General features: G+C 42.3%; 1 protein-coding gene and 1 long non-coding RNA gene across 5 annotated transcripts in view; one reads left to right on the top strand and one right to left on the bottom strand.

Annotated features, from left to right (window-relative positions):
• Positions 1-7,877, bottom strand: part of SPPL2A (signal peptide peptidase like 2A) — a 57,832-nt gene extending 49,955 nt beyond the window's left edge. For 2 of the 3 annotated variants that reach the window (XM_032297478.1, XM_032297476.1), the window contains exon 1: positions 7,562-7,877. In XM_032297478.1, the coding sequence (XP_032153369.1) occupies positions 7,562-7,627 (66 nt within the window). In that variant the 5' untranslated portion in view covers positions 7,628-7,877. The remainder of the gene's footprint in view (positions 1-7,561) is intronic. The other variant, XM_032297477.1, reaches the window with a different exon arrangement.
• Positions 6,991-10,329, top strand: LOC116564395. 2 transcript variants are annotated; one of them, XR_004274874.1, is made up of 3 exons: positions 6,991-7,279; positions 9,550-9,756; positions 10,273-10,329. It is a non-coding gene; the product is annotated as an uncharacterized LOC116564395 (long non-coding RNA). The 2 variants fall into 2 exon arrangements; XR_004274875.1 differs by having other exon boundaries at positions 10,269-10,306.
• Positions 10,330-25,270: the final 14,941 nt, after the last annotated feature.

Raw genomic sequence — 25,270 nt, 5'->3', positions numbered from 1 at the left:
ACTAGGGAGGCTGTGGTAGGAGAATTGCTAGAACCCAGGAGGTAGAGGTTGTGGTGAGCCGAGATCGTGCCATTGCATTCCAGCCTTCCAGCCTGGGCAATAAGAGCAAAATTCCGTCTCAAAAATAAAATAAAATGTACAAATTAAACTATGCATGCTTCTATTTTTAGATACCAAATATGAGGAAGGCTTGGGGACAAATGTTGTTAATAAACAACTTTTTTTTTAGAATGAGAACTAGCAATTTTTAAAAATCTATATTCTTAAACCGGAATATATAAAGTTACAGTGTAATCACTGTAAATCTAAAGGAGCTACAGTTACCTGTCCTTATACCAAAGCAATGTAAGAGATATCCCTTTCTTTACAAATATCTTTCTTTTTTACACAGGCATCAGTTTTCAGCCAACAGCAACACAATGAAAGAGTTGAAAGGAGCCCCTATAGGAAAGGCAGAGTTGAGATTATCTGAATGACACATGTTCCAAAGTCAGGCCTAAAATCTTTCTGACCATTCACTCTTTCCTCCCTAATAACTTGTATAATCAAGACAACATACATTGTTTCTATTCCTGCTTCCAGTATTCAACATTTGTAGAAATGATGCCCTGAAAGTGACCATAATTATATTTACAGGGATTATGAATAATTACTTAAATAGTGATTAAGTCGGAGCTAGGGCATCAAATAGGGATTTACAGGGAATCAAAGTCGTCTGTGGGCCACGGGAAAAGCATGAACAGAATCATTTCTTTCATCTGGACAATCTGGCAACATAGAATGCACAGGGTCAGGGGTAAAAGGATGTGAGAAGACAAGGCAGCTATTCATTCATTCATTCATCCATTCATTCATTCAATACTCTGTAGTCTGTAAGATATAGGGGAGACAGTAGAGAATAAGTTAGGTAGAGATCCTGCTTCACAGGGCTTATATGCCACTTGTTACCTAGATCCAGCCTTCTTCCTGGTTTTCTCTAAACAATCTTCCTACTTAAAAATATATCTCAAGTTTACAGAATTTATGATTTACATTAGAATTCACAAACTCAAATGCCTACAAGGCCAGGCAAGTAATATAAATGCATAAGTCAGAACAGATTTAAAACAACAGTCCATGGTAAAGCTTGGCAAATTCTGGCCTAAAGGCAATCAACTTTAAAAAAAAATGTTGGCTGGGTGTGGTGGCTCATGCCTGTAATCCCAGCACTTTGGGAGGTCGAGGTGGGTGGATCACCTGGATCACTTGGAGAAACCCCGTCTCTATTAAAAATGTAAAAGTAGCCAGCATGCTGGTGCATGCCTGTAACCCCAGGTACTTGGGAGGCTGAGGCAGGAGAATAGCTTGAACTGGGGAGGCAGAGGTTGCAATGAGCCAAGATCACGCCACTGCACTCCAACCTGGGCAACAAGAGCGAAAGTCCAACTCAAAAAAAAATAATAAAAATAAAAATTAAAATTAAAAATAAAAAAGTTAATATCTTGAGGGAAGGGCCTATACTTGAAGACTTTATGGTTTGGATTTTCATAAACAGACAAAATTTCAGGTGATTTTTAACAATTGATTGAATATATAATAAGTATATCTATCTATCTATCTATCTATCTACCTACCTACCTACTGACAGGATCTCTGTTACCCAGGCTACGGAACAGTGGCAGGGTCATAGCTCACTGCTGCCTTCAACTCCTATGTGATTCACCTGACCCTCCTGAGTAGCTGGGACTACAGGCATGAGCCACTGTGCCCAGTTAATTTTTAAATTTTTTTTAAAGACAGAGTCTTACTGTATTGCCCAGCCTGGTCTCAAACATCTGGCCTCAAGCAATTCTCCTGCCTCAGCTTCCCAAAGTGCTGGGATTACAAGCATGAGCCACCATGCCTGGCCAACGTTTCCTATTTTTAAGCCTCATAAATAAAGTTAACAAATTTATCCTATCAGTCTTGTGGCCCATTACTGATCAGAAAAAAAATTATTGGCTGTGTACAGTGACTCACACCTGTAATTCTAGCACTTTGAGAGGCTGAGGGGGAAGGACTGTTTGAGCCCTGGAGTTTAAGACCAGCCTGGGCAACATAGCAAGATTCTATCTCTATTAAAATATACATATTTACATTACATTAATCAGAAAAAAAAATTACTGCACAATTTAGTGGAAAGATACCAAAAGACCTTAGTTCTAGTCATATTTTTCATGACTTTCCATATGATCTAGGATAAGTCATAATTTTCCTGAATCTTCTTAGGATTTTTTGAGTTTCAAAGGAGATTATAGGTGTTGCATTTTGGGAAAGAGATATATGGCCATCAGTGGCTTAGAAAAGAGTCAACGGGATGTGGAAATTCACAGACAGCTCAGAGGCAAGGTAAAAGAAAAATTCTGAAGAACCTCAAAGTTAAAAAGAGCAAGGTAATAAACCTAGAATGTCTTTGTCACCTCAGGCTTCATAACAAAGTACCACAACTGGGTGGTTTAAACAACAGAATTTTATTTTCTCAAAACAACAGAAATTTATTTTCTCACAGTTCTGGACCAAGGTGCCAGGTGGGCCAGTTTCTAGTGAAGGCTCTCTTCCTGAATTATAGTTACCTTCTCACTGTGTCCGTACATCGCAAAGAGACAGAAAGCTCTCTGATATCTTTCTCTTCTTCTTTTTTGTTTTTCAAGACAGAGTCTTGCTCTGTTGCCCAGGCTGGAATGCAGAGGCACAATCTCAGCTCACTGCAATCTCTGCCTCCCAGGTTCAAGCGATTGTCCTGCCTCAGACTCCCGAGTAGCTGGGATTATAGGCACCCACCACTATGCCTGGCTAATTTTCGTATTTTCAGTAGAGACAAGGTTTCACCATGTTGGCCAGGCTGGTCTCACACTCCTGATCCCATGATCCACCTGCCTTGGCCTCCCAAAGTGCTGGGAACACAGGCATGGGCCACCGCACCCCGCCTGATGTCTTTTCGTAAAAGGGTACTAATCCTATCATGAGGGTCCCATCTTAATGACCTCATTTAAACCTAATGATCTCTTGAAGGACCCATCTCCAAATACCAATACTTTGGGGGTTATGGCTTCACCATATGAATTTGGGGTGGGGCTGTCAGGGGTGGGGGGACACAATTCATTCCATAGCACAGCAGCTCAGCAGATTTCTGACTACCTGGGTAGCAGAACATACCTACTTTCCGCTGGAGGTTGAGAGAAGAGAGCAGAAGAGAAAGAACTGAAGATTCTTTGAGTTGGTGTAGTATACAAAAGGAATGCAAATTTTCAGCAACAGATTTTTCTACTGGGGATCCTGATTATCATTTCATTGTATCAAGTTCAAGATGCAACTATATTCTACTTCACATTCTTTGAAGGAAAAAAAATCAACAAAACTGCGTGTGTGTGTGTGTGTGTGTGTGTGTGTTTTAAGACAAACACAGTCTTCTCTGTCACCCAGGTTGGAGTATAGTGGCATGATCATAGCTCACTGCAGCCTCAAACTCCTGGGCTTAAGTGATCCTCCTACCTCAGCCTCCTAAGTAGCTGGGAACAGAGACATAAATCACCATGCTCAGCTAGTTTTTAAATTTTTTGTAGAGGTGGGGTCTTGCTATGGTGACCAAGCTGGTCTCAAACTCCTGGCCTCAAGCAATCCTCTCACCTCAGCCTCTCAAACAGAACTTTCATAAAGACACTGTGAGGAGCCGGGTGTGGTGGCTCACACCTGTAATCCCAGCACGTTGGAAGGCTGAGGCAGGCAGATCATGAGGTCAGGAGTTCAAGACTAGCCTGGCCAAAATGGTGAAATCCCATCTCTATTAAAAATACATGTAATTCCAGCACTTTGGGAGGCCGAGGCGGGTGGATCACGAGGTCAAGAGATCGAGACCATCCTGGTCAACATAGTGAAACCCCGTCTCTACTAAAATTACAAAAAATCAGCTGGGCATGGTGGGGCATGCCTGTAATCCCAGCTACTCAGGAGGCTGAGGCAGGAGAATTGCCTGAACCCAGGAGGTGGAGGTTGTGGTGAGCCGAGATCGCGCCATTGCACTCCAGCCTGGGTAACAAGAGCGAAACTCCGTCTCAAAAAAAAAAAAATACAAAAAGTAGCCAGGCATGGTGGCAGGCATCTGTAGTTCCAGCTACTTGGGAGGCTGAGGCAGGAAAATCGCTTGAGCCTGGGAGGCAGAGGTTGCAGTGAGCTCAGGTCGTGCCACTGCACTCTGGCCTGGGTGACAGAGTGAGGCTCCACTCAAAAAAAAAAAAAAAAAAACACTGTGAGGAAGACTCAGGATTCTTCAGAGAACTTTGGAGCAATTTAGAAAGACAGAGCTGCCAGGCACGGTGGCTCATGCCTATAATCCCAGCATTCTGGGAGGCCAAGGCAGCAGATCACCTGAGGCAGGGCGTTGAGACCAGCCTGACCAACATGGAAAAACCTCATTTCTACTAAAAATACAAAATTAGCCAGGTGTGGTGGCGCATGCCTGTAATCCCAGCTACTCAGGAGGCTGAGGCAGGAGAATGGCTTGAACCCGGGAGGTGGAGGTTGAGGTGAGCAGAGATCTCATAATTGCACTCTAACTTGGGCAACAAGAGTGAAACTCAATTTCAAAATAAATTAATAAATAATAATAAAATAAAAATAAAGTAAAAAGAGCCAGAATAAACATCATCCATTTTCTTTGAAACAGAATCCCATGACTGGATCCACACTGTGAAATAAAGGTCTGACCACTGGGGCTCAGGACCAGGGTTAAATTGGGGAAGGAGAGGTGTAAAATGTAGTTATGATAGTCGGGCATGGTGGCTCACGCCTGTTATCCCAGCACTAGGCAGACAGATCACCTGAGGTCAGGAATTCGAGACCAGCCTGGGCAACATAGTAAAACCCCATCTCTACTAAAAGTACAAAAATTAGCCAGATGTGGTAGCGGGCACCTGAAATCCTAGGTACTTGGGAGGCTGAGGTAGGAGAATCACTTGAACCCGGGAGGCGGAGGTTGCAGTGGGCCGAGATTGCCTCATTGCACTCCAGACTGGGCGACACAGCGAGACTCTGCCTCAGAAATAAATAAATAAATAAAACGTAATTATGGCAAGGTCAAGACACAGTTAACTACCTGCTAGGCATTCATTTTATTTCTAGACCCAATGGATTTAAAAAATATTAAAACAGCCAGACGTGCTGTAGCTTGGGTTCAAAATACACAGAGAGGTCATGCTGATGTGAAGACGACCATAATGAGGAGAGCAGGCTAAATGATCTTTAAGAGCCTTTCCAATAATAATTCCCCTGCCTCTTCCACATGGATGTGCCAGTGGTTTCTGAAGACTATGTGCAACTTCTATTATAGATGAGGATGTTGGCCCTGTTATTACATGACTAAGGAGAAGTAGTGCCAGTTTCAAGAGCCCAGAGAGGAGAAATGAAATGACTGAGCTAGCATCACTAATCAGATGAACTCAGAAAGGCTACCTGGGGCTATAAAATTAGGGAAGAGGAATAAACAAAGGGCTTCAGGGAGAAAACGGTAAAAGACTTCAGAGTTGGAGGAAAGGAACTAGGTATCCAGAAAAGAGAAAAGAGAGCTCCAGCTGAGGAAAAGGAAACCAGATCTGCTCAAGTTCTCAAAACATGAAAGGAATGAGAAAGACCACCTCTAGAAATTAAAGGAGGGAGGAATCAAGAAGAAAACAAATCCATAAAGAAATCAACAAGAAATAGAAAAATCAGTGATACCAGCTGGTATAGAAAAAAGATCCTTACAATTTAAACAGATCTTGTCAGTTTACTCAGTCATCAGGACAGTATCTACCATATAATAAGATGTATACCAAATATCTGCAGAGTAGAAGAACGTTACTTAATCCCCACAACAACCCTAGGACCGAGAAGTATACAACCCGAGATTACCATGGTGAGGTACAACAAAGTACAAAGGTGCAATATAAAAAGCCTAAAATCCAGAATGTGGGACACAGCCTAGATACACTTTAGGACAGGGATGATCTTTAGATTTGTGAAGGCTGTGAAATAATATGACAAGTCTACTTAAGTAGAGTTTTCTATTGAGAGGGCTCAGGGATTTTAAGAAGAATTTCAATGTGAGTTTATGAGGAACTGATGTACTACTAAGCTATTAATTTATGTTGAGAAACGATTAGTATGAATGTGATATATTATTCATTCTTTTTAATATTCATTCTTAAAATCAGCTCAAGAGATTCAAATGAAAATGAGCACAAAAACACTTTGGGAAGTTTTATATCTAGGTTATATAGTTTTGCATACATCTACATAGTATCTGAATATCTTCTGGACATTAAGTATTATATGTCTGTATTACACAGTAAACACCTTTAAAAACTCAGACTAACACTGCTATTTTGTTGCTCTTTTTATATCATACTCCCCTCCCCCAGCAATTTTTAGACACATTCTCTCAGGTTTCTCATGTTGCCTATCAAACTTATGAATACACCTAAAGGCACTTATTTTTTGGCTTAGATTTTGGTTTTTCAATAAATATTAAAGACACTTTTGTATTGCATATATTCATTAATACTAACCCTTTAAACTGGAGAGTCCGCAAAACATTTTCTTTCAAAGAAATCACACATTCTAATAGAACAAAACAGGCTTACACTATACCAATTCTGTATAAGTAACATACATAAGTTTCCAAACTGAAACTCCCTAAGTGAAAGTTACTAGAAACAAAAACTGAAACACCAGGTTCCTGACAACCCCCCCCCCAACACTGATGCTCAAATTACTTGAGGCCGAATTTTAAAACACTATTACTTCTCTGTAATTATGAAAACAAACCTATGAACACGTATTTGTTACTTATATTTAACCGATCCTCCCCACCCAACCCTTTATATTAGGCAGAAAACTGAAAACAACTAAAGGCATTACATTTTGGTGTCTTTTAAAACACTGTAAATTACTGCTATTACAAAACAACCCTCCCCGGCTGCCCCCACAAAAAAACCCTCATAACAGAATCAAATGAGCCCTAAGGCGAAGCAGGAACTATAGTGTGGGAAGGAAAATTTAAAAAGACATCTGTGTCTTTAATTTATTGCAATTAAAGTGCAGTCCTCGAACCGCTAAACACCCTGGCTTCTTGTATAATTTTTTTTTTCTTCCCAGGGGTATGAAGCGGTAAGGAAGGCTTAGACAATAAAATCCAGAGGTCAATTTAAAACACGCTGGGACAGGGAGAAACTATTGAGAAGCACCAAGGTCAATGTAATCTAAGGGGCTCCTCTATCTTTTTGGAGTAGGTATTTCGCTGGACTTCAACCGTCGGGAACCGAGTTGGAGGCAAGAAATTTGGGGGAAAGCGGGGAGAAAGGGGAAGCTGGAAAGAAAGAGGTAAGTAATGGGAAGGGGAGGAGAGGAAAGGGGAGCACAAGAGCTAGCCGAGTAGGAGCGGGCAGAGGGGAGGCCGGGCGGGGGGCCGGGCGGGGGCCCGGGGTGGGGAGAAGGGGAAGGGAGCCCCGGGCCTGGCCCCGGCCCCGCCCAGCCCCTGGGAGGCCTGCGCGCCCTCCCGCCCCCTTACCAGCGGGAGCAGGAAGCCCAACAGCAGTGCGGCCGCGGTAGCTGGCAGCCGCCGCTGCGGCCCCATCGGGCTGGTGGGAGCCAGGTGGGGCGGCGCGGCGCGGCTCACTCGTAGGGGTACGCTCGGGGTCCCGACGCTAAGCTGCCTCCGTGGCCGGACCGGACCGGACAGGGGCTGACTGGGCTAGGATGGGACCGCTGCTGCTGCAGGGGCCGCCACGGCAGCGCCGACTTCCTCTTCCGGCCCCGCCCGTAAGATGCGGAAACCCCCGCGCGAGGCTTGAAGAGTCCCCGCGCTCTCCCGGCGTCCGGGCGTCCCGGCACTGCGAGGCCACCGGCTGCGGGCCTGGGCCTGTCGCTTTCCGGCTGCCTGATTTTAACTCACGCCGAAGCCTTGCGGGAGAAGGGATTTCTCGAGGCCTGCTTCTCAAGGCTTGGAAGCGTCTGAGCGTCTGCTGGGTTCCCCAGTAACCACCGTAGTGTTGCATGGAGCCAGAAATCTAAGGGTCACCCTAATTCATCTGCCTGTCATTTGATCCTGGCCATTCTAACTCACCGCATAACCCAAATCCATCCAGTTTCTCCAGAACTGCCACCACTCTATCCAGGCCACCAACGTCTCCTACAAATGGGCCTCAGTTTCCGGACAGCCCAGTGGCCACGTAGCAGTACCAGAGTGATCTTTCAAAACATATAAATCAGATCGTGTCACTCTCCAGTCGTGTCACACTTGGAATAAAATCAAAACTCTACTCAGGCCTGCAAAGTTAAATGTGGCCCCTGCCTTCCTGTCTTTCCATCTTCACTACTTTCCCACACGTTAAGGCGGACGGACCTTTGGCCCTTCCGGCCTTTGCTCTGGTAGTCTTCCCTACTGAAGTGCTCTGCTCTCCAAAACTCAGAATACCTGCCTTCATGTATCAGCTTCAATGTTGCTTCCCAGGCAGGACTTACTGACATACCCAATCTAAAGCACCTGAGCAGTCACTTTCCTTCTCCCTCCCTCCCTCTCTCCCTTCCTTTTCTTCCTTTCTTCCCCCCTTCCTTCCTTCCTTCTTTTGTGAGATGGAGTCTCCCTCTTGTTGCCCAGGCTGGAGTGCAGTGGCACGATCTCAGCTCACCGCATCTTCTGCCTCCTGGGTTCAAGTGATTCTCCTGCTTGAGCCTCCCGAGTAGCCTGGATTACGGGCATGCACCACCATGCCTGGCTAATTTTGTATTCTTAGTAGAGACAGGGTTTTCTCCATGTTGGTCAAGCTGGTCTTGAACTCCCGTCCTCAGGTGATGTGCCCACCTTGGCCTCCCAAAGTGCTGGGATTATATGTGTAAGCCACTGTGCCCAGCCTGTTCAGTCACTTTCGTATCATGGTTTATTTAAATTTTCTGCATAGCACTTTTCATTCTATGTATAGGCTCATTTATTTATATCACCTCCTCTTGATAGCAAAGAGTGTCTTTGCTTTGTTCACTGCTATACCCTTTATATCTACAGCATTTGGCATATAGTAGGTCCTCAGATATTTGTTGGATTAATATTTAATATCAAATGCTGAATAGGACAGTGTCCCTACCACACCACAGCTCATAGTTTAGCAAGGGACACAGACGTGTGAGCAAACACAGTTCAGGGTGCCTCTTGTTTGCACAAGATATTATGGAAATATCAAAAGGAGGTATAAAAGGGGTGCCAGGAAAAACACCAGCCTGAGCTGAGTCTAGGTCAGTTAATTTTAGCAAGGCAAAGGGTAGAAGAAGGGGGACACTTCCAGGAAGAGTGAGCCATTAGTGTCAAAGCCAAAGGTGGCATTGAAGGAACTGCAAAACTTGGCCTTGGCTGAAGTTATGAGAGATGAAAGATGACATGTGAGAAGAGGTCAGAGGCCAAATCACAAATACATTGGGACTGTTTGTGATTTTGGGTTTTGTCATGCCAGGGGTAAAGAACAAATGAATAATAAACAGGGCAATGACATACACTTTCTGTTTTAGAAAGCTCTCTATGGTGGCTGGTAGGGCGGCAGACGTGTTGAAACAGGGCAAGAAGTGGAATCCAGGAGACCTGTTAGACCATCTACAGTAACAACCCAGGGACAGTGAGGACTTGAACTGTGGCAGAAGAAATGGGGAGGAGGACATGGATCTAAAAGATTGGTAGAAGAATTTGGTGATTGAGAAGACATGGAGATAAAGGGAGAGGTACGTCCCAGTGTCTTGCCCTGGGCTATTTATTGAGTTGGGTGTCACAGGTGAAGGAGGTCAAGTTGATAGGACAAATGAGGGAGGAGAAATACTTTTGGATGTGAGTCTGAAATGCTTGTAGGATATCCACATGCAAATATCTGTTGATTGATGGCTATGTGGGTTGGTCTGAAGCTTAGGGGCACAGTGAGGCCAGAACTGCCTCATTTGCTGCCTGTCAATTCTGAACTCTTTTCATACCTTCAAGTTGCCCACAGCAAGCCAGATCACCCCAGCACCCCGCCTTTGTTTTTTGAGATGGAGTTTCGCTCCTGTTGTCCAGGCTGGAGTGCAGTGGTGCAACTGTACCCGACCCAGGTTCCCCTTTTATAGAACAGCTGTGATGGACTAGATGATTTCATCTCTAAATATTGCCTTCTGCTTCTCGTATCCCTTTGCCTAGTGAATCGCCAAATTGGCTCCTGGGCTATTGGAAAAGCTCTAGTTTTTGTTTGTTTTTATTTTTCGAGACAGGGTCTCACTCTGTGGCCCAGACTGAAGTGCAGTGGCATGATCTCGGCTCACTGCAGCCTCAACATCCCAGCTCAGGTAATTATCTTACCTTAGCCTCATGGGTAGCTGAGACTACAGGCATGCACCAACACGACTGGCTAATTCTGGTATTTTTTTGTAGAGATGAGGTTTCGCTGTGTTACCCAGGCTGGTCTCGAACTCCTGAGCTCAGGTGATCTGCCTACCTCCCAAAGTTCTGGAACTTGTGAAAGGAAAATAAGTCTTGGGACCCCAAAATCACTAAGCCAAAGGGAAAAGTCAAGTAGGGGAACTGCTTAGTGCAAACCTGCCTCCCATTCTATTCCTTAATAAAAGATAGCTACTAAGATAAAGAGCTATATACCTCCTTCAGAAGGAGTTTCCTTGCGGACAGAGGACAGACAGAACTCAAAGTCATCCCTTTGCTCACTGAGGTAAATGCGTATCTGATTGTTTCCTTTGGAAAGGCTAATCAGAAACTCAGAAGAATATAACCATTTTTCTCTTGCCTACATATGACCTGGAAGCCTTCTCCCCGCTTCGAGTTGTCCGCCTTTGCCTTTCCAGACGGAACCAATGTACATCTTACATATTGATTGATGTCTCATGTCTCCCTAAAATGTATAAAAACCAAGCTGTGCCCCGACCACCTTGGGCACATGTCGTGAGGACCTCCTGAGGCTGTGTCACAGGCGCATGTCCTTAACTTTGGCAAAATTAACTTCCTAAATTGACTGAGACCTATCTCAGATATTTGGGGTTCACAGACTACAGGCATGAGCCACTTTTCCGGGTCTGAAGCTCTCTAGTTTTCTTGCCTCCATTTGTGCTGATTTTTCCATTCCCTTGGTTGGAAAAAAACAATGTTGGCAGCCAAGGAACATGTGTTATATGGCTGGTTCCCTTTGCAATCTGTCTTTATCTGCTTTAGTTTTCTCAAATGAAAAATGTGAACAGTAATAACTCTTCAGCCTATGTTGCATGATTGTTGTAAAAATTAACTGATTTGTAATGTGAGTAAAATTACTCTGAAAATTAAAAAAAAAGAAAAAAGAAAGAAAGAAGGAGGGGCTGGGAAGGAGAATCAGCAAAATAGAAGGCTGTAATCTAAAGTGTCAGCACTATTTGTCATAATTCTTCTGCCAGAATGGTTTCTCTTTAGTCAAAGTCCCTGTGCAGGATGAGATGAAGGAAAATGGGAGGATTAATGGAAAATTAAAAGATTCTTATTTAATGACTTTATTGCTGAAAAGGTGGTTACACATGAATTTCCCTGCAAGTATTAGGTAGGATAAAGACTATCTGGGTATTTTTTAGTCAGTGTTTTTCTTCTATAAAGAAATTACGTATAATAACACAATTATGCAAAATAAGTATAAATAGATTAAAGAGCATTTTGATTTGTAAATATATTTAGTTGATAGAATTTCTTCTTCTTTATTTATTTAGATGGAGCCTTTCACCGTCACCCAGGCTGGAGTGCAGTGGCGCGATCTCTGCTCACTGCAACCTCCGCCTCCTGGGTTCAAGCGCTTCTCTTGCCTCAGCCTCCCAAGTAGCTGGGATTTCAGGTGCCCACCACCATGCCCAGCTAATTTTTTGTATTTGTAGTACAGACGGGGTTTCACTATGTTGGCCAGGCTGGTCTTGAACTCCTGACCTCATGATCTGCTCTCCTCGGCCTCCCAAAGTGCTGGGATTACAGGCATGAGCCACCACACCCAACCAGAATTTTTTTCTTTTGTCTCTTTCTTTCTCTTTCTTTCTTTCTTTCTTTCTTTCTTTCTTTCTTTCTTTCTTTCTTTCTTTCTTTCTTTCTTTCTTTTTCTTTCTTTCTTTCTTTCTTTCTTCTTTCTTTCTTTTTTTCTTTTCTTTTCTTTCTTTTCTTTCTTTCCTTCTCTTTCTTTTTTCCTTCCTTCCTTCCCTGCTTCCTTCCTTCCCTCCCTCCCTCCTTCCCTCCTTCCCTTCCTCCCTCCTTTCTTTCTTTCCTTTCTTTTTCTTTCTTTCTTTCCTTCCTTCCTTCTTTCCTTTTTCTTTTGACGGAGTTTCACTCTGTTGCCAAGGTTCGAGTGCAATAGTGCAATCTCAGCTCACTGCAGCCTCCGCCTCCCGGGTTCAAGCAATTCACCTGCTGCAGCCTTCCAAGTAGCTGGGATTACAAGCGCCCAACGCCATGCCCAGCTAATTTTTTTGTATTTAGTAGAGACTGGTCTCGAATTGCTGACTTCAAGTGATTCACCCACCTTGGCCTCCCAAAGTACTGGGATTACAGATGTGAGCCACTGCGCCTAGCCAATTTATTCTTTTTCTGTATAATAAAAGATAGCATGTTAGAACCTTTCTCTTAATTTTAGTTTTTATTTTTGAGACAGAGTCTCGCTCTGTCATCCAGGCTGGAGTGCAGTGGTGCAATCTCTCCTCACTGCAACCTCCGCCTCCAGGGTTCAAGTGATTCTCCTGCCTCAGCCTCCTGAGTAGCTGGGATTACAGGGCGGTGCTGCCGCACCCAACTAATTTTTTTTTTTTTTTTTTTTTTTTAGTAGAGACAGGGGTTTCACCATGCTGACCAGGATGATCTGCCTGCCTTGGCCCCCCAAAGTGCTGGGATTACAGGCGTGAGCCACTACGCCTGGCCAGAACCTTTCTATATTCCAGGAAGCAGGCAGAAAATATTGGCTTCATTTTACAAAAAGAGAAACTGCCAGATTGACAGCAGAGGAAGAGGAGCTGAAACTCATTGTCCTGTCCCTGCACACTAGATCATTCATAGGACGTGTTGTTTGCCAGCACTGCGCAGTGTTTTTACCCAGGGGATAATGAGCTGCAAGGACTTTTTTGGGCAACTGGATAATTACTTTAGTACATGGTTCCTGATAATGGTTTGACTTACAATTTTTTGTCTTTATGATGGTGTGAAAACAATATGCATTCATTAAAAACCGTACTTTGAATATCCATGCAAACATTGTTTTTCACTTTCAGTACAGTATTCAATAAGTTATATGAGATATTCAACACTTCATTACAAAATAGGCTTTGGATTAGGTGATTTTGCCCAACTATGGACCAGTGTAAGTGTTCTGAGCATGTTTAAACTAGGCTAGGCTGTGAGCAGTGGCTCATACCTATAATCCCAGCTGTTTGGGAGGCCGAGGTGGGCAGATCACGAGGTCAGGAGATCAAGACCATCCTGGCCATGGTGAAACCCTGTTCTCTACTAAAATACAAAATATTAGCCAGGTGTGGTAACACGTGCCTGTAGTTCTAGCTACTCAGGAGGCTGAGGCAGGGGAATTGCTTGAATATGGGAGAAAGAGGTTGCAGTGTGCTGAGATCATGCCACTGCATCCCAGCCTGGTGACAGACTAAGACTCTGTCTCAAAAAAAAAAAAAAGAGATAAGCTAGGCTAAGCTATGGTGTTCAGTAAAGTAGGTGTATTGAATGCATTTTCAACTTATGGGTTTATCAGGATGTAATCCCATTGTAATTCAAGGAACATCTGTATAAACTAGCGATCCTCAATCTTGGCTACTTATAGAATCACACAGGGGAACTTTAAAGGATATTGATGTTTCAGTCCCAATACTTCCCCTCTCCCCACACAGATCCTAAGTTTAATTTTCTGAATGTAGTCTGGTGAATCAGGATTGTTAAAGCTCCCTAGATGATTCTAATATTCAGCTAAGGTTGAGAAATGTTGTCTTAGACTGTGATTCTTAAAGTGTGGCTCCTGGACCAGCATATCAGAAACACCTGGGAACTATAAGAAATTCAAATTCTTGGGCCTCACCCCAGAAAATCTGGAAGTAGGGTCCATCAATCTATTCTATTAATAACAAACCCCCATGTGATTCTGATGCATGCTGAAGTTTGAGAACCATTGGTTTGAAGCAATGTCCTTCAACTCTGGCTGCATATTAGAGTCATCTGAGAAATTAAAATGAAACTAAATAAATCCTATGCTCCAATACAAATTAAACAGAAAGGAAAAATAGATGAATTAATAATTATAGTTAAATATTTCAAGCGAAATATTTCAATAATTGAAAGAACAAGTAGGCAGAAAATCAGCAGGGATACAGAAGACTCGATCAACACCATCTACCAACTTGATCCAATTGGCATTTATAGAACACTCCACCCACCAGCTGCATAATTTCAAGGGTACACAGGACCTTTACCAAATGAACTATTTGGCCATAAAACACATCTTGATAAGTTTAAGAGGTTTAAATCATACAAAGTATGTACTCTGACCACAACAGAAATGGAAATCAGTAACAGAAAGATGTCTGGAAAATCCCTAGGTAATTAGAAATTAGATATATGGGCTGAGTGCAATGGCTCATGCCTGTAATCCTAGCACCTTGGGAGGCTGAGGCAGATGGTGAAACTGGGACCCACTGACACATCTACTGAAGAGTTTTAAATAAACTCATGAGAGGAATGGGAGAACTGCTTGCCCAAACACAAATGTCTGTGCCGTCAGACTACAGATGCATTGTGACTGTAATCTCTTCAGAAAACTCCTAAGGAACCCCTGTACTGTTTAGAAGACCAGTGGTTTCACTACTATTCATAACAAAGTCTATAACCATATACTCTGGACCAACATCGGAGTATTACCTGGATGCTTGTTAGAAATGCATAATCATGCCAGGAATAGGTGTGATTAAGACCTGCTGGATCAGCTGGGCATGGTGGCTCACACTTGTAATCCCAGCACTTTGGGAAGTCGAGGTGGGTGGATCACCTGAGATCAGGAGTTTGAGACCAGCCTAGCCAACATGCCAACATGGTATAAACCCCATCCCTACTTAAAAAAAAAAAAAAATTAGCCAGGCATGATAGCAAGCACCTATAATCTGAGCTACTCCAGAAGCTGAGGCAGGAGACTTCCTTGAACCTGGTAGGCAGAGGTTGCAGTGAGCCGATATTGCACTATTGTGCTCCAGCTTGAGTGACAACAACAACAACAAAAAACCTGCTGGATCAGAATCTGCTTTTTTTTTTTTTGAGACAGTGTCTCACTTTGTCACCCAGGCTGGAGTGTAATGGTGTGATCTCAGCTCACTGCAACCTCCACCTCCTGGTTTCAAGCCATTCTCTTGCTTCAGCCTCCTGAGTAGCTGGAATTATAGGGGCACACCACTATGCCTGGCTCATTTTTGTATTTTTAGTAGAGATGGGGTTTCACCATGTTGCCCAGGCTGGTCTTGAACTCCTGACATCGAGTGATCCGCCTGCCTTGAACACCTGGGCTCAAGCAGTCCTCCCATCTGGGCCTCCCAAAGTGCTGGGATTACAGGCGTGAGCCACCGTGCCTGGCCACAGATTCAATTTTTAAGATTATGGGCCAGGCGTGGTGGCTCATGCCTCTAATCCTAGCACTTTGGGAGGTCAAGGCAGGCAGATCATAAGGTCAGGAGTTCGAGACTGACCAACATGGTGAAACCCCATCTCTATTAAAATACAAAAATTAGCTGGGCACGGTGGTGCACACCTATAATCCCAGCTACTCAGGAGGCTGAGGCAAGAGCATTGCTTGAACCTGGAAGGCAGAGTTTACAGTGAGCCGAGATTGCGCCACTGCACTCCAGCCTGGGCAACAGAGCAAAACTCCATCTCAGAAAAAAAAAGTTTGAAACATTGAAAAGTGCAAAATATTGCTGTGAGTTTTAAAGAGGACCTAAGTAAATGGGGAGATATACTAAGCTCATATGTTGGGAAATTCAATATTGTTAAAATGTCAGTTCTTTCTGAATTGATCTTTAGAATAATGTAACTCCAATTAAAATAACAGCCAATTGTTTTTAGTAGAAACTGGCATGCCAGGCTGGGCATGGCGGCTCATACCTGTAATCCTAGCATTTTGAGAGGCAGGCGATCACCTGAGGTCAGGAATTTGAGACCAGCCTGGCCAAAATGGTGAAACTCTGTCTTTACCAAAAATCCAAAAAGCTTAGCCGGGCGTAGTGGTGCATGCCTGTAGTCCCAGCTACTTGGGTGGCTGAGGCTAGCGAATCGCTTGAACCCAGGAGGCAGAGGTTGCAGTGAGCTGATATCCTGCCATTGCACTCCAGCCTGGGCCATAAGAGTGAAACTCCGTCTCAAAAAAAAAAAAAAGAAACTGGTTTGGCTTGCCAGTTCCAAAATTTACATGAAAATACAAAGAAGCTAGAATAGCCTAAACAATTTTGAAAAAAAAAAAAAAAATAGAGCTTAGTTCAAGGACTTAAACATCTGATTTCAAGATTTATTTAAAGCTACAGTAATTGAGACAGTGTGGTGTTGATATAAATATAGATCAATGGAACAGAATGGAGAGTCCATAATTAGACCTATGCATAGACTTTATATAGAGCCAATTGATTTTCAAGAAAGGCACCAAAGGAATTCAATGGGAAAAGGATAATCTTTTTAAAAACAACTGGTATGGGAACAACTGGATATCTATGCCCCCAAAAATGAAACTCAATTCTTACCTCAACCCATATTCTAAACATAACTCAAAATAGATCATAGAATTAAGTGAAAGAGCTAAAACTGAAAATTTTCTACACAAAAACATGGGAGAAAATGTTAGTAACATGTTAGGTGAAGAATTCTCAATAGGACACAAAAAGCAAAACTTACAAAAGAAGAAAAATCAATAAATTGGGCTTCATCAAAATAAAACCTGCTCTCTGGAAGTTACTGTTAAGAGAATGAAACCCTAGCCTAGACTGGGAGAAAATATTTGCAAAACCTACATTCAAAAACAAACAAAAAAGAATTCACAATATATAAAGAGCTTTTATAACTAAAGAAGACAAAAATTTTAAAAATGAAGAAAATAGTTGAATAGATAATTCACCAGATAAGATGCACATATGACGAGTAAGCATATGAAAAGACGCTCAACATCATTGGTCATTAGAGAGATGCAAATTTAAAATATCATATGCCTAACAGAACCCCTGGTATAGAGAAATCAACTTGTTTTTTTTTTGCTTTGTTGCCCAGGCTGGAGTGCAGTGGCATGATCTTGGCTTGCTGCAACCTCCACCTCCCAGGTTCAAGCAGAGAAATCAACTCTTTATCACCAGTAAATTCAAATAATTTCTAGAAGTTTCCAGCCAATGAGGATATGAACCAAATCTTATTGCTTCATTCTTTTCTTTTCTAAAAGTGGGAAAAGTTATCTCATGGGTTTTTTTTTTAAAGCTTTATTTTATTTTTAACTGACAAATAATAATTATATATATTTATGAGGTACAAGTGATGTTTCAATACATGCATACATTGTGGAATAATCAAATCAGGCTAATTAACGTATCCATAATCTCAAATACTTTTCATTTCTTTGTGGTGAGAATATTTAAAATCCACTCTGTTAGCTATTTTAAATACTGTATACAAGACATTGTTATTAACTACAGTCACCATGCTGTGCAATTGATCCCCAGAAGCTATTCCTCCTGTCTCACTGAAACTTCACACCTTTGACCAATGTTTCCCCTTTCCCTGTTCACCCACTACCTGTAGGCCTCTGGTAGTCACCGTTCTACTCTCTACTTGCGTGAATTCAACTTTTTTAGATTCCAAATTTAAGTGACTGTGGGAAGTAGAAAAGTTCTTTTTTAAAGTTTCCTTTCTTGTTAAAGACTAAGTGTGCTAATAACTTTGTTAAGCCCTAGCCTATTTAGCTGTTAGTCATGCCATGCTTACAGGCACATAGTACATTCTATGTCTTTGTACTTTAACCAAAATATCTGTGCTGAATGTGCTCACAGGCATGGCTCAGCTCTCCATTGCTTTCACCTGTTTAGAAAACTTTAAGTTATTAGCCAATCAGGTTTTAGTTTAAATTGTGAGGTCTGGCTCCAGTCGATGGAGATCAGACACAGCAGTAAGGACGATGACCCCAAATGCCTACGGGATAAATTTGTGTGTTTTCCTTTGTTCATTGTACTCTTGGGGCAAGATGGCTAGCAAGAGTCCCCTTCCTGCAGTTCAGGAAGTAAAAATTGTGTTATTAAAAGATCCTTTGTCTCAGTGCTAGTTTTTCTTTGCAGCACTGAGCATCTATTTCTAACAGTGATATCATGAAGTACTTGTCTTTTTGTGCCTTGCTTCTTTCACTTAGCATATATATAGCATATTTTAAAATCCATGTATCCATTGATGGGCACTTTGGTTTTTTCCATATCTTGCTGTTATGAATAAGACTGCAATGAACATGGCCAGGCAGATATCTCTGACATACTGTTTTCAGTTCCTTTGGATATATATACACAGAAGTGGGATTGCTGGATCCCACCATTTTCATTCAGTGGTTGTGTTGTTTTTCTGTTAATACCTATCTCAGAACACAACTTCTAGGAGACAATATGCTTATTACCCTTTTAATGGGAATAATCAATGTTACCACCTCAGTCTCGGTAATTATCTTGTTCACAGATTAAAATGCTGCTCAGAGTTTCCTGGTGGTGTTTTTCTGAATACCTTACTGGCTAAATGCTTGCCTCCTTGATACCTGTTTATGAGACATTTCTCCTTGAGCAAAGCATGTGACTTGAATGCTTCCTAGTTCCTGGTTCACAGGAGGTGACTAGGAGCAGAGAGGCAGTGTTGCTGCAAGGAACAAGTAGTTGACTTTAGATATTGCTGGGAAAAGCAAAAGCCAATCCATTTCCAAAGTTTTCAGGCATAGTGGATTGATTCACATATTACTCAAATCCTCTGACTCCAGATGAATTTATTTATGTGATTTTCTTGATTGGACTCTATAGTATTAACTATTGACATAATGAGACTACCTTATAAAATCAGAGTTGTTTATTATTGTTGTTGTTGTTGTTATTATTATTTGAAACAGAGTCTTGCTCTGTCACCCAGGCTGGAGAGCAGCGGCACTATCTTAGCTTAGTGCAACCTCTATGTCCCTGGCTCAAGCAATCCTCCTGCCTCAGCCTCCCCAGTAGCTGGGACTACAGGCGCACACCACCACGCCCAGCTAATTTTTTGTATTGTTTTTGTAGAGACAGGGTTTCACCATGTTCGAGGCTGGTCCCGATCTCCAGGTTTCAAGTACCTGCTTTGGCTTCTCAAAGTGCTGGGATTACAAGTGTGAGCCACTGTGCCCAGCTTAAAGTTGTTTATTTATGGGAGCTTCCACATGAATAAACTATCATTCAAAGCAAGTAAATGCAGTAAGATGTTTTTTGATGCACAAGGATAATTTTAGATTTCTAAGGTGCCATTTATTATATAGCAGTATACTTTCCACATGACTTTTCTGGCTCTATTTTACTATGATTCTATGGACTGTTGCCTGCTCAACAGAAAACAGATTCAGGATTTTTGACTAATAGTGCAATTCCATTAATAGCCACTGCTATTATGTGCGGAGGAATAAGAAATATTATGTGCAGGAGGAATAAGGAATAAACCATTGCTGCCTCCCTATCAATGATGACATCAGGCAGGCGTGGCGGTTCATGTCTGTAATCCAAGCACTTTGGGAGGCCAGCACAGGCAGATCACCTGAGGTCTGGTCTCTACTAAAAATACAAAATTAGCTGGGCATGGTGGTGCATGCCTGCGATCCCAGCTACTCGGGAGACTGAGGCAGGAGAATCACTTGAACCCAAGAGTCGGAGGCTGCAGTGAGCCAAGATTGTTCCATGGCACTCCAGCCTGGGCAACAAGAGCGAAAACTCTGTCTAAAAAAAAATTATGACAAGAATTCATAAAAGCAAATTAGCATTTTAGGCCAGGCGTCGTGGTTCACGCCTGTAATCCCAGCACTTAGGAGTCTGAGGCGGGAGAATCATGAGGTCAGGAGTTTGAGACCAGCCTGGCCAACATGGTGAAACCTGTCTCTACTAAAAATACAAAAATCAGCTGGATGCAGTGGCATGCACCTGTAGACCCAGCTACTTGGGAGGCTGGGGCAGGAGAATCGCTTGTACCCAGGAGGCAGAGGTTGCAGTGAGCTGAGATCTCGCCACTTCACTCCAGCCTGGGGAATAGAGCAAGACCCTGTCTCTAAATAAATAAATAAATAAGTGCATTTTAAATCGGTATGTGTTAGTTTTTTTTGTTTTGTTTTGTTTTTTTTTAAATGGAGTCTCCCTCTTGTCTCCCAGGCTAGAGTGCAGTGGTGTGATCTTGGCTCACTGCAATCTCCACCTCCTAGGTTCAAGCAATTCTCCTGCCTCAGACTCCCAAGTAGCTGGGATTACGGGTGCCTACCATCACACCCATCTAATTTTTGTATTTTAATAGAGATGGAGTTTCACCATGTTAGCCAGGTTGGTCTCGAACTCCTGACCTCAGGTGATCCACCTGCCTCTGCCCCCCAGAGTGCTGGGATTATAGGCATGAGCCCAGGCTGGGCTTTAAGTCAGTATTTAAATATTAATACCAAGGATCCAATTTGGCAGGAATGTTACATTCATAACAATGTGTGGCCTGACCCCCATGAGTTCTTTGCTGAAAATACAAGCTGTATAATTATATTTTCTCTTTAAGAAGTCTTGACATTATTAGCCCCCTCCCCTGGTTTTTCTTGTTTTTCATTAACTTATACTTGGCATTCTGTGTCAGGTGTACATGCCAGAGATCACGATGATAGGGCCATGTGATATTGCTGGCCTAGTCTAGGCATTCGTGTGCGACCCCATCAGAAAGTATAGCCGGTCATTTCCAGCCACTTGGATCAGCTGAGATGAGAACATCAGTTTAAATGAAGGTGTATACACAGAGGTAACCCACTGTCTCAAGATACAGACTTAAGGCCATGAGTTTAAAATTCAGTAACGGCCGGACGTGGTGGCTCACGCCTGTAATCCAAGCACTTTGGAGGCCAAGGTGGGCAGATCACCTGAGGTCGGGAGTTCAAGACCAGCCTGACCAACATGGTGAAACCCCGTCTTTATTTAAAAAATAAAATAAAATTCAGTAACAATAGGGTGGAGCTCTGGAAATTGGGAGGAGTGAGAAGAGTATTTTACAGCTTATGAACATAAAAGGACACTATATATTCTTTTTTAATTAATTAATTAATTAATTTTCTTGAGACATGGTCTGACTCTGTTGCCCAAACTGGAGTGCAGTAGCACAGTCTCAGCTCATTGCAACGTCCATCTCCCAGGCTCAAGTGATCTTCCCACCTCAGTCTCCCAAGTAGCTGGGGCTATAGGTGTAAACCACCACAACCAGCTATTTTTTACATTTTTTTGTAGAGATGGGGTTTTGCCATGTTGCCCAGGCTGATCTCCATGTTGCCCAGTCTGATCTCAACCTCAAATGATCTGCCCATCTCAGCATCCCAAAGTGCTAGGATTACCTGAGTGACCACCATGCCTGGTCAAAAGAGCACTCAGTATACATATATATATATATATATATATATATGTACACACACATATATATATATATATACACACACACACATATATATATACACACACATATATATATATACACACACACATATATATATATATACACACACATATATATATACACACACATATATATATATATACACACATATATATATATACATACATATATATATATATATGTATATATTTATATTTATTTATTTATTTTTTGAGACAGAGTCTTGCTCTGTTGCCCAGCCTGGAGTGCAGTGGTGCAATCTTGGCTCACTGCAATCTCCTGCCTCCCGGGTTCAAGCAATTCTCCTGCCTCAGCCTCCCGAGTAGCTAGGATTACAGGTGTTGGCCACCATGCCCAGCTATTTTTTGTATTTTTAGTAGAGGTAAGTTTTCACCATGTTGGCCAGGCTGGTCTTGAACTCCTGACCACAAGTCATCCGCCCACTTCAGCCTCCCAAAGCGCTGGGATTACAGGCATGAGCCACTGCACCTGGCCCTATATATTATTTAAATTTACTTTTTTCGTGAAGTATAATATAAAGACTGGAAAGTGTGCATATTGTAAGTGTAGACTTTGATGAGCATTCCCAAATTCAACACATCTGTGTGACCAGCATCCTTTTAAGAAACTGAGCATTTCTAGCTACTCCGAAGTACCTCTAGTGTTCTCTTCTAGCTCACATTTGCTCCTAAGAATAACTACTTTCTGACTTCAATCACCACATATTAGTTTTGTCTTTTCATAAATTTCAGATTACATTCAGCTCTATGTTGGTAGCTTGAAACTGGCCATAGTGGAAGTATTTACACCACAGAAATTGGCAAATCAGGGTGTTACCCCCATCCCTGAGCTAGATGTTAAACATCTATGAGTACACCACTGAGTACTGAAGTAAAGAAAACTAACAAAAATCCTTGTCCTCATAGAGTTCACATTCTACATGGGGAGATAGACAAAATAAGTGACTGAATTATGTTAGCAGTATGTTAGAAAAGGCTGGACATGGTGGCTCACACCTGTAATCCCAACACTTTGGGAAGTCGAGGTAGGAGAATTGCTTGAGCCCAGGAGTTTGCAACCAACCTGGGAAACATAGGAAGACTCCATCTCTACAGAAAAAATACCCCAAAAAACAAAAAACTAGCTGGGCATGGTGGCATGTAGTCCCAGCTACTAGTGAGGACTAGTAGATGAGGTGGGAGGATCACTTGAGCCTGGGAGGTTGAGGCTGCCATGGGCCATGGTTGTGCCTCTGTACTCCAATCTGTCTCAAAAACAAGAAAATTTAAAAAAAAATCATATTAGGAGAGGATAAACACTAAAGAGAAAAGTGAAGTTAAGGAAACAAATAAGGAGTCTGGGTGGTGGTGGGCATTACAATTCTAAATAGAGTGGTCAGGAAAGGCATCACTGAGAACATAATATTTGAACACGAATTGAAAGGAAGGGAAAGAACAAGCTGAGAGTATAGGCAAAAAGAGAGTGATTTAGGCAGAGAAAACAGCAAATGCAGAGACTCTCACGCAGGAATACTGCAAGGGGGCCACTAGAGTCTCAGGCTGCATGAGTAATGATCGATAGAGCAGGAGCCGAAATCCTAGAGGTAATGGGTAAAGGTAGTGAGGGGTGGGAAGCCAGATTATGAAAGGCCTAGAAAGCCATTGTGAAGACTTGAGATAATTTAATAGGGGAAAGTAGAGTTTTTTATACAGCTAAAATACTGATTTATCAAATGTTATCTTCTCAGATTCCTTACTGAATTCAAAGATGACTTTTTGATTGCTTTCTTTCTTTCTTTTTTTTTTTTTTTTTGAGATGGAGTTTCATTCTTGTTGCCCAGGCTAGAGTGCAATGGCACCATCTTGGCTCACTGCAACCTCTGCCTCCCAGGTGCAAGCACTTCTCCTGCTTCAGCTTCCCAAGTAGCTGGGATTACAGGAATGTGCTACCACGCCCAGCTAATGTTGTATTTTTTTAGTAGAGACAGGGTTTTACCATATTGGTCAGGCTGGTCTTGAACTCCTAACCTTGGGTGATCTGCCTTCCTTGTCCTCCCAAAGTGTTGGGATTACAGGCGTGAGCCACTGCACCTGGCCTGGATTGCTTTCTTTATGTTGGATTAACCTCTAGACTTGTGTTGTTCAATAAAGAAGCCATTAGTCACATGTGGCTATTTGAATTTAAATTTATCAAAATAAAATCAGAATTCAGTTCCTCTGTTGTACTTGTCACATTTCAAGTATTCAATACCACCCTTGGCTAATAGCTACCATGTCAGGCAGCACAGATATTGAACGTGCCCATCACTGCAGAATGTTCTATTGGATGCGGGCTACTCTAGACAGCAAACCTTGCTGAGGTCAACTATAGGCTGGTTTTTAGCCTTTTTTTTATGGGTGATGCATTTGCCCTAGCAGATCTTTTGGCAAGACTTGGTTCAGGAATCCTGGAGCCATTTGATTTCTGCTCAGATTGTAATTTTCTATTTCAGGACCTTATTCCTAAAAGTAGCTTTCTATATAACCTGTAATCTTCTCCAGAGACATCCTCTAGTATTCATTTATATATTCATAAAAAGTGAGTGATCACTGGCTATTACCTTGCTTGTATAACCTGTTGTGAAAAGCAAGGATGGCACTGATGCAAATTACTGGTCAAAGATGGCCCAAATTACAGCCTAGGGACTTTAATTTATCCATTTATTTATTTTGTGGCTGTTTTAATGCATGGATTCAGGTTAAATGGTGATCAAATCAGAGATATAAATTGCCCTGAGAGATAAATTGCTTAGAGGCAAGAAGTACAAAAAAGAATTCCTTAATCTTTTCTGTGAGAAAGGATGCTTTTTAGCATTAATTCAGGGTTCTTCACCCCATTCATCCTCAGTGCTCCCACTTTGGGTGTTGTATGGAACTGTTAGAGCTCTGACCAGCGACTCTCTCTAAGTGGTGAAATGAAGGAAAAGCAGTCACCCAGCTTCATAAAAAAGGAAGTTATCCTGCGAGCTTCTAAACTGGCTTATTTGGAGCAGAATGATCCATGAGCAGCTGGGAGCTCATTCTCTATATTCTGATATGAAATGGGATCTTTGGGGGAACATGTGTGTTTCATGAGCATAGGTAAGCACAGATCCTTTGGGCAAAGGAGACCTGGCTGACACCTGTGGTTGCATGTAGATACTTCTCTGGGTTGGGGTGAGTCCATCTTATTTATTTATTTGAGACAGAGTCTTGCTCTGTCGCCTAGGCTGGAGTACAGTGACACACCCTCGGCTCACTGGCAACCTCTGCCTCCAGGGTTCAAGTGATTCTCTTGCCTCGGCTTCCCTAAGTGCTGGGATTACAGGCATGAGCCACAGTGCCTGGCCTTGCCCTTGCATATTTATTAACAATGTTCCCTTTTACTCTCAAAATATCTGGATAATAAATTAAATAGTTGTCATATTTTATAGCCCTTTCTCTGCCCAAAGACTAAATAACAGATACAAGACAAAATAGTTTCAAAATTACTTCCAGGAGTCAGCTTCCTCTAATCTCTATGCCTTTTTCTTCTTTTTCAATTTTCATTCTCAAATTGGAAAGCACC

This window comes from Sapajus apella, unplaced genomic scaffold, assembly GCF_009761245.1.
Source record: "Sapajus apella isolate SASKATOON/1434 unplaced genomic scaffold, GSC_monkey_1.0 scaffold37, whole genome shotgun sequence".
Classification (NCBI taxonomy): Eukaryota; Metazoa; Chordata; class Mammalia; order Primates; family Cebidae; genus Sapajus; species Sapajus apella.
This window is presented reverse-complemented; position numbering and strand designations above follow the sequence as displayed.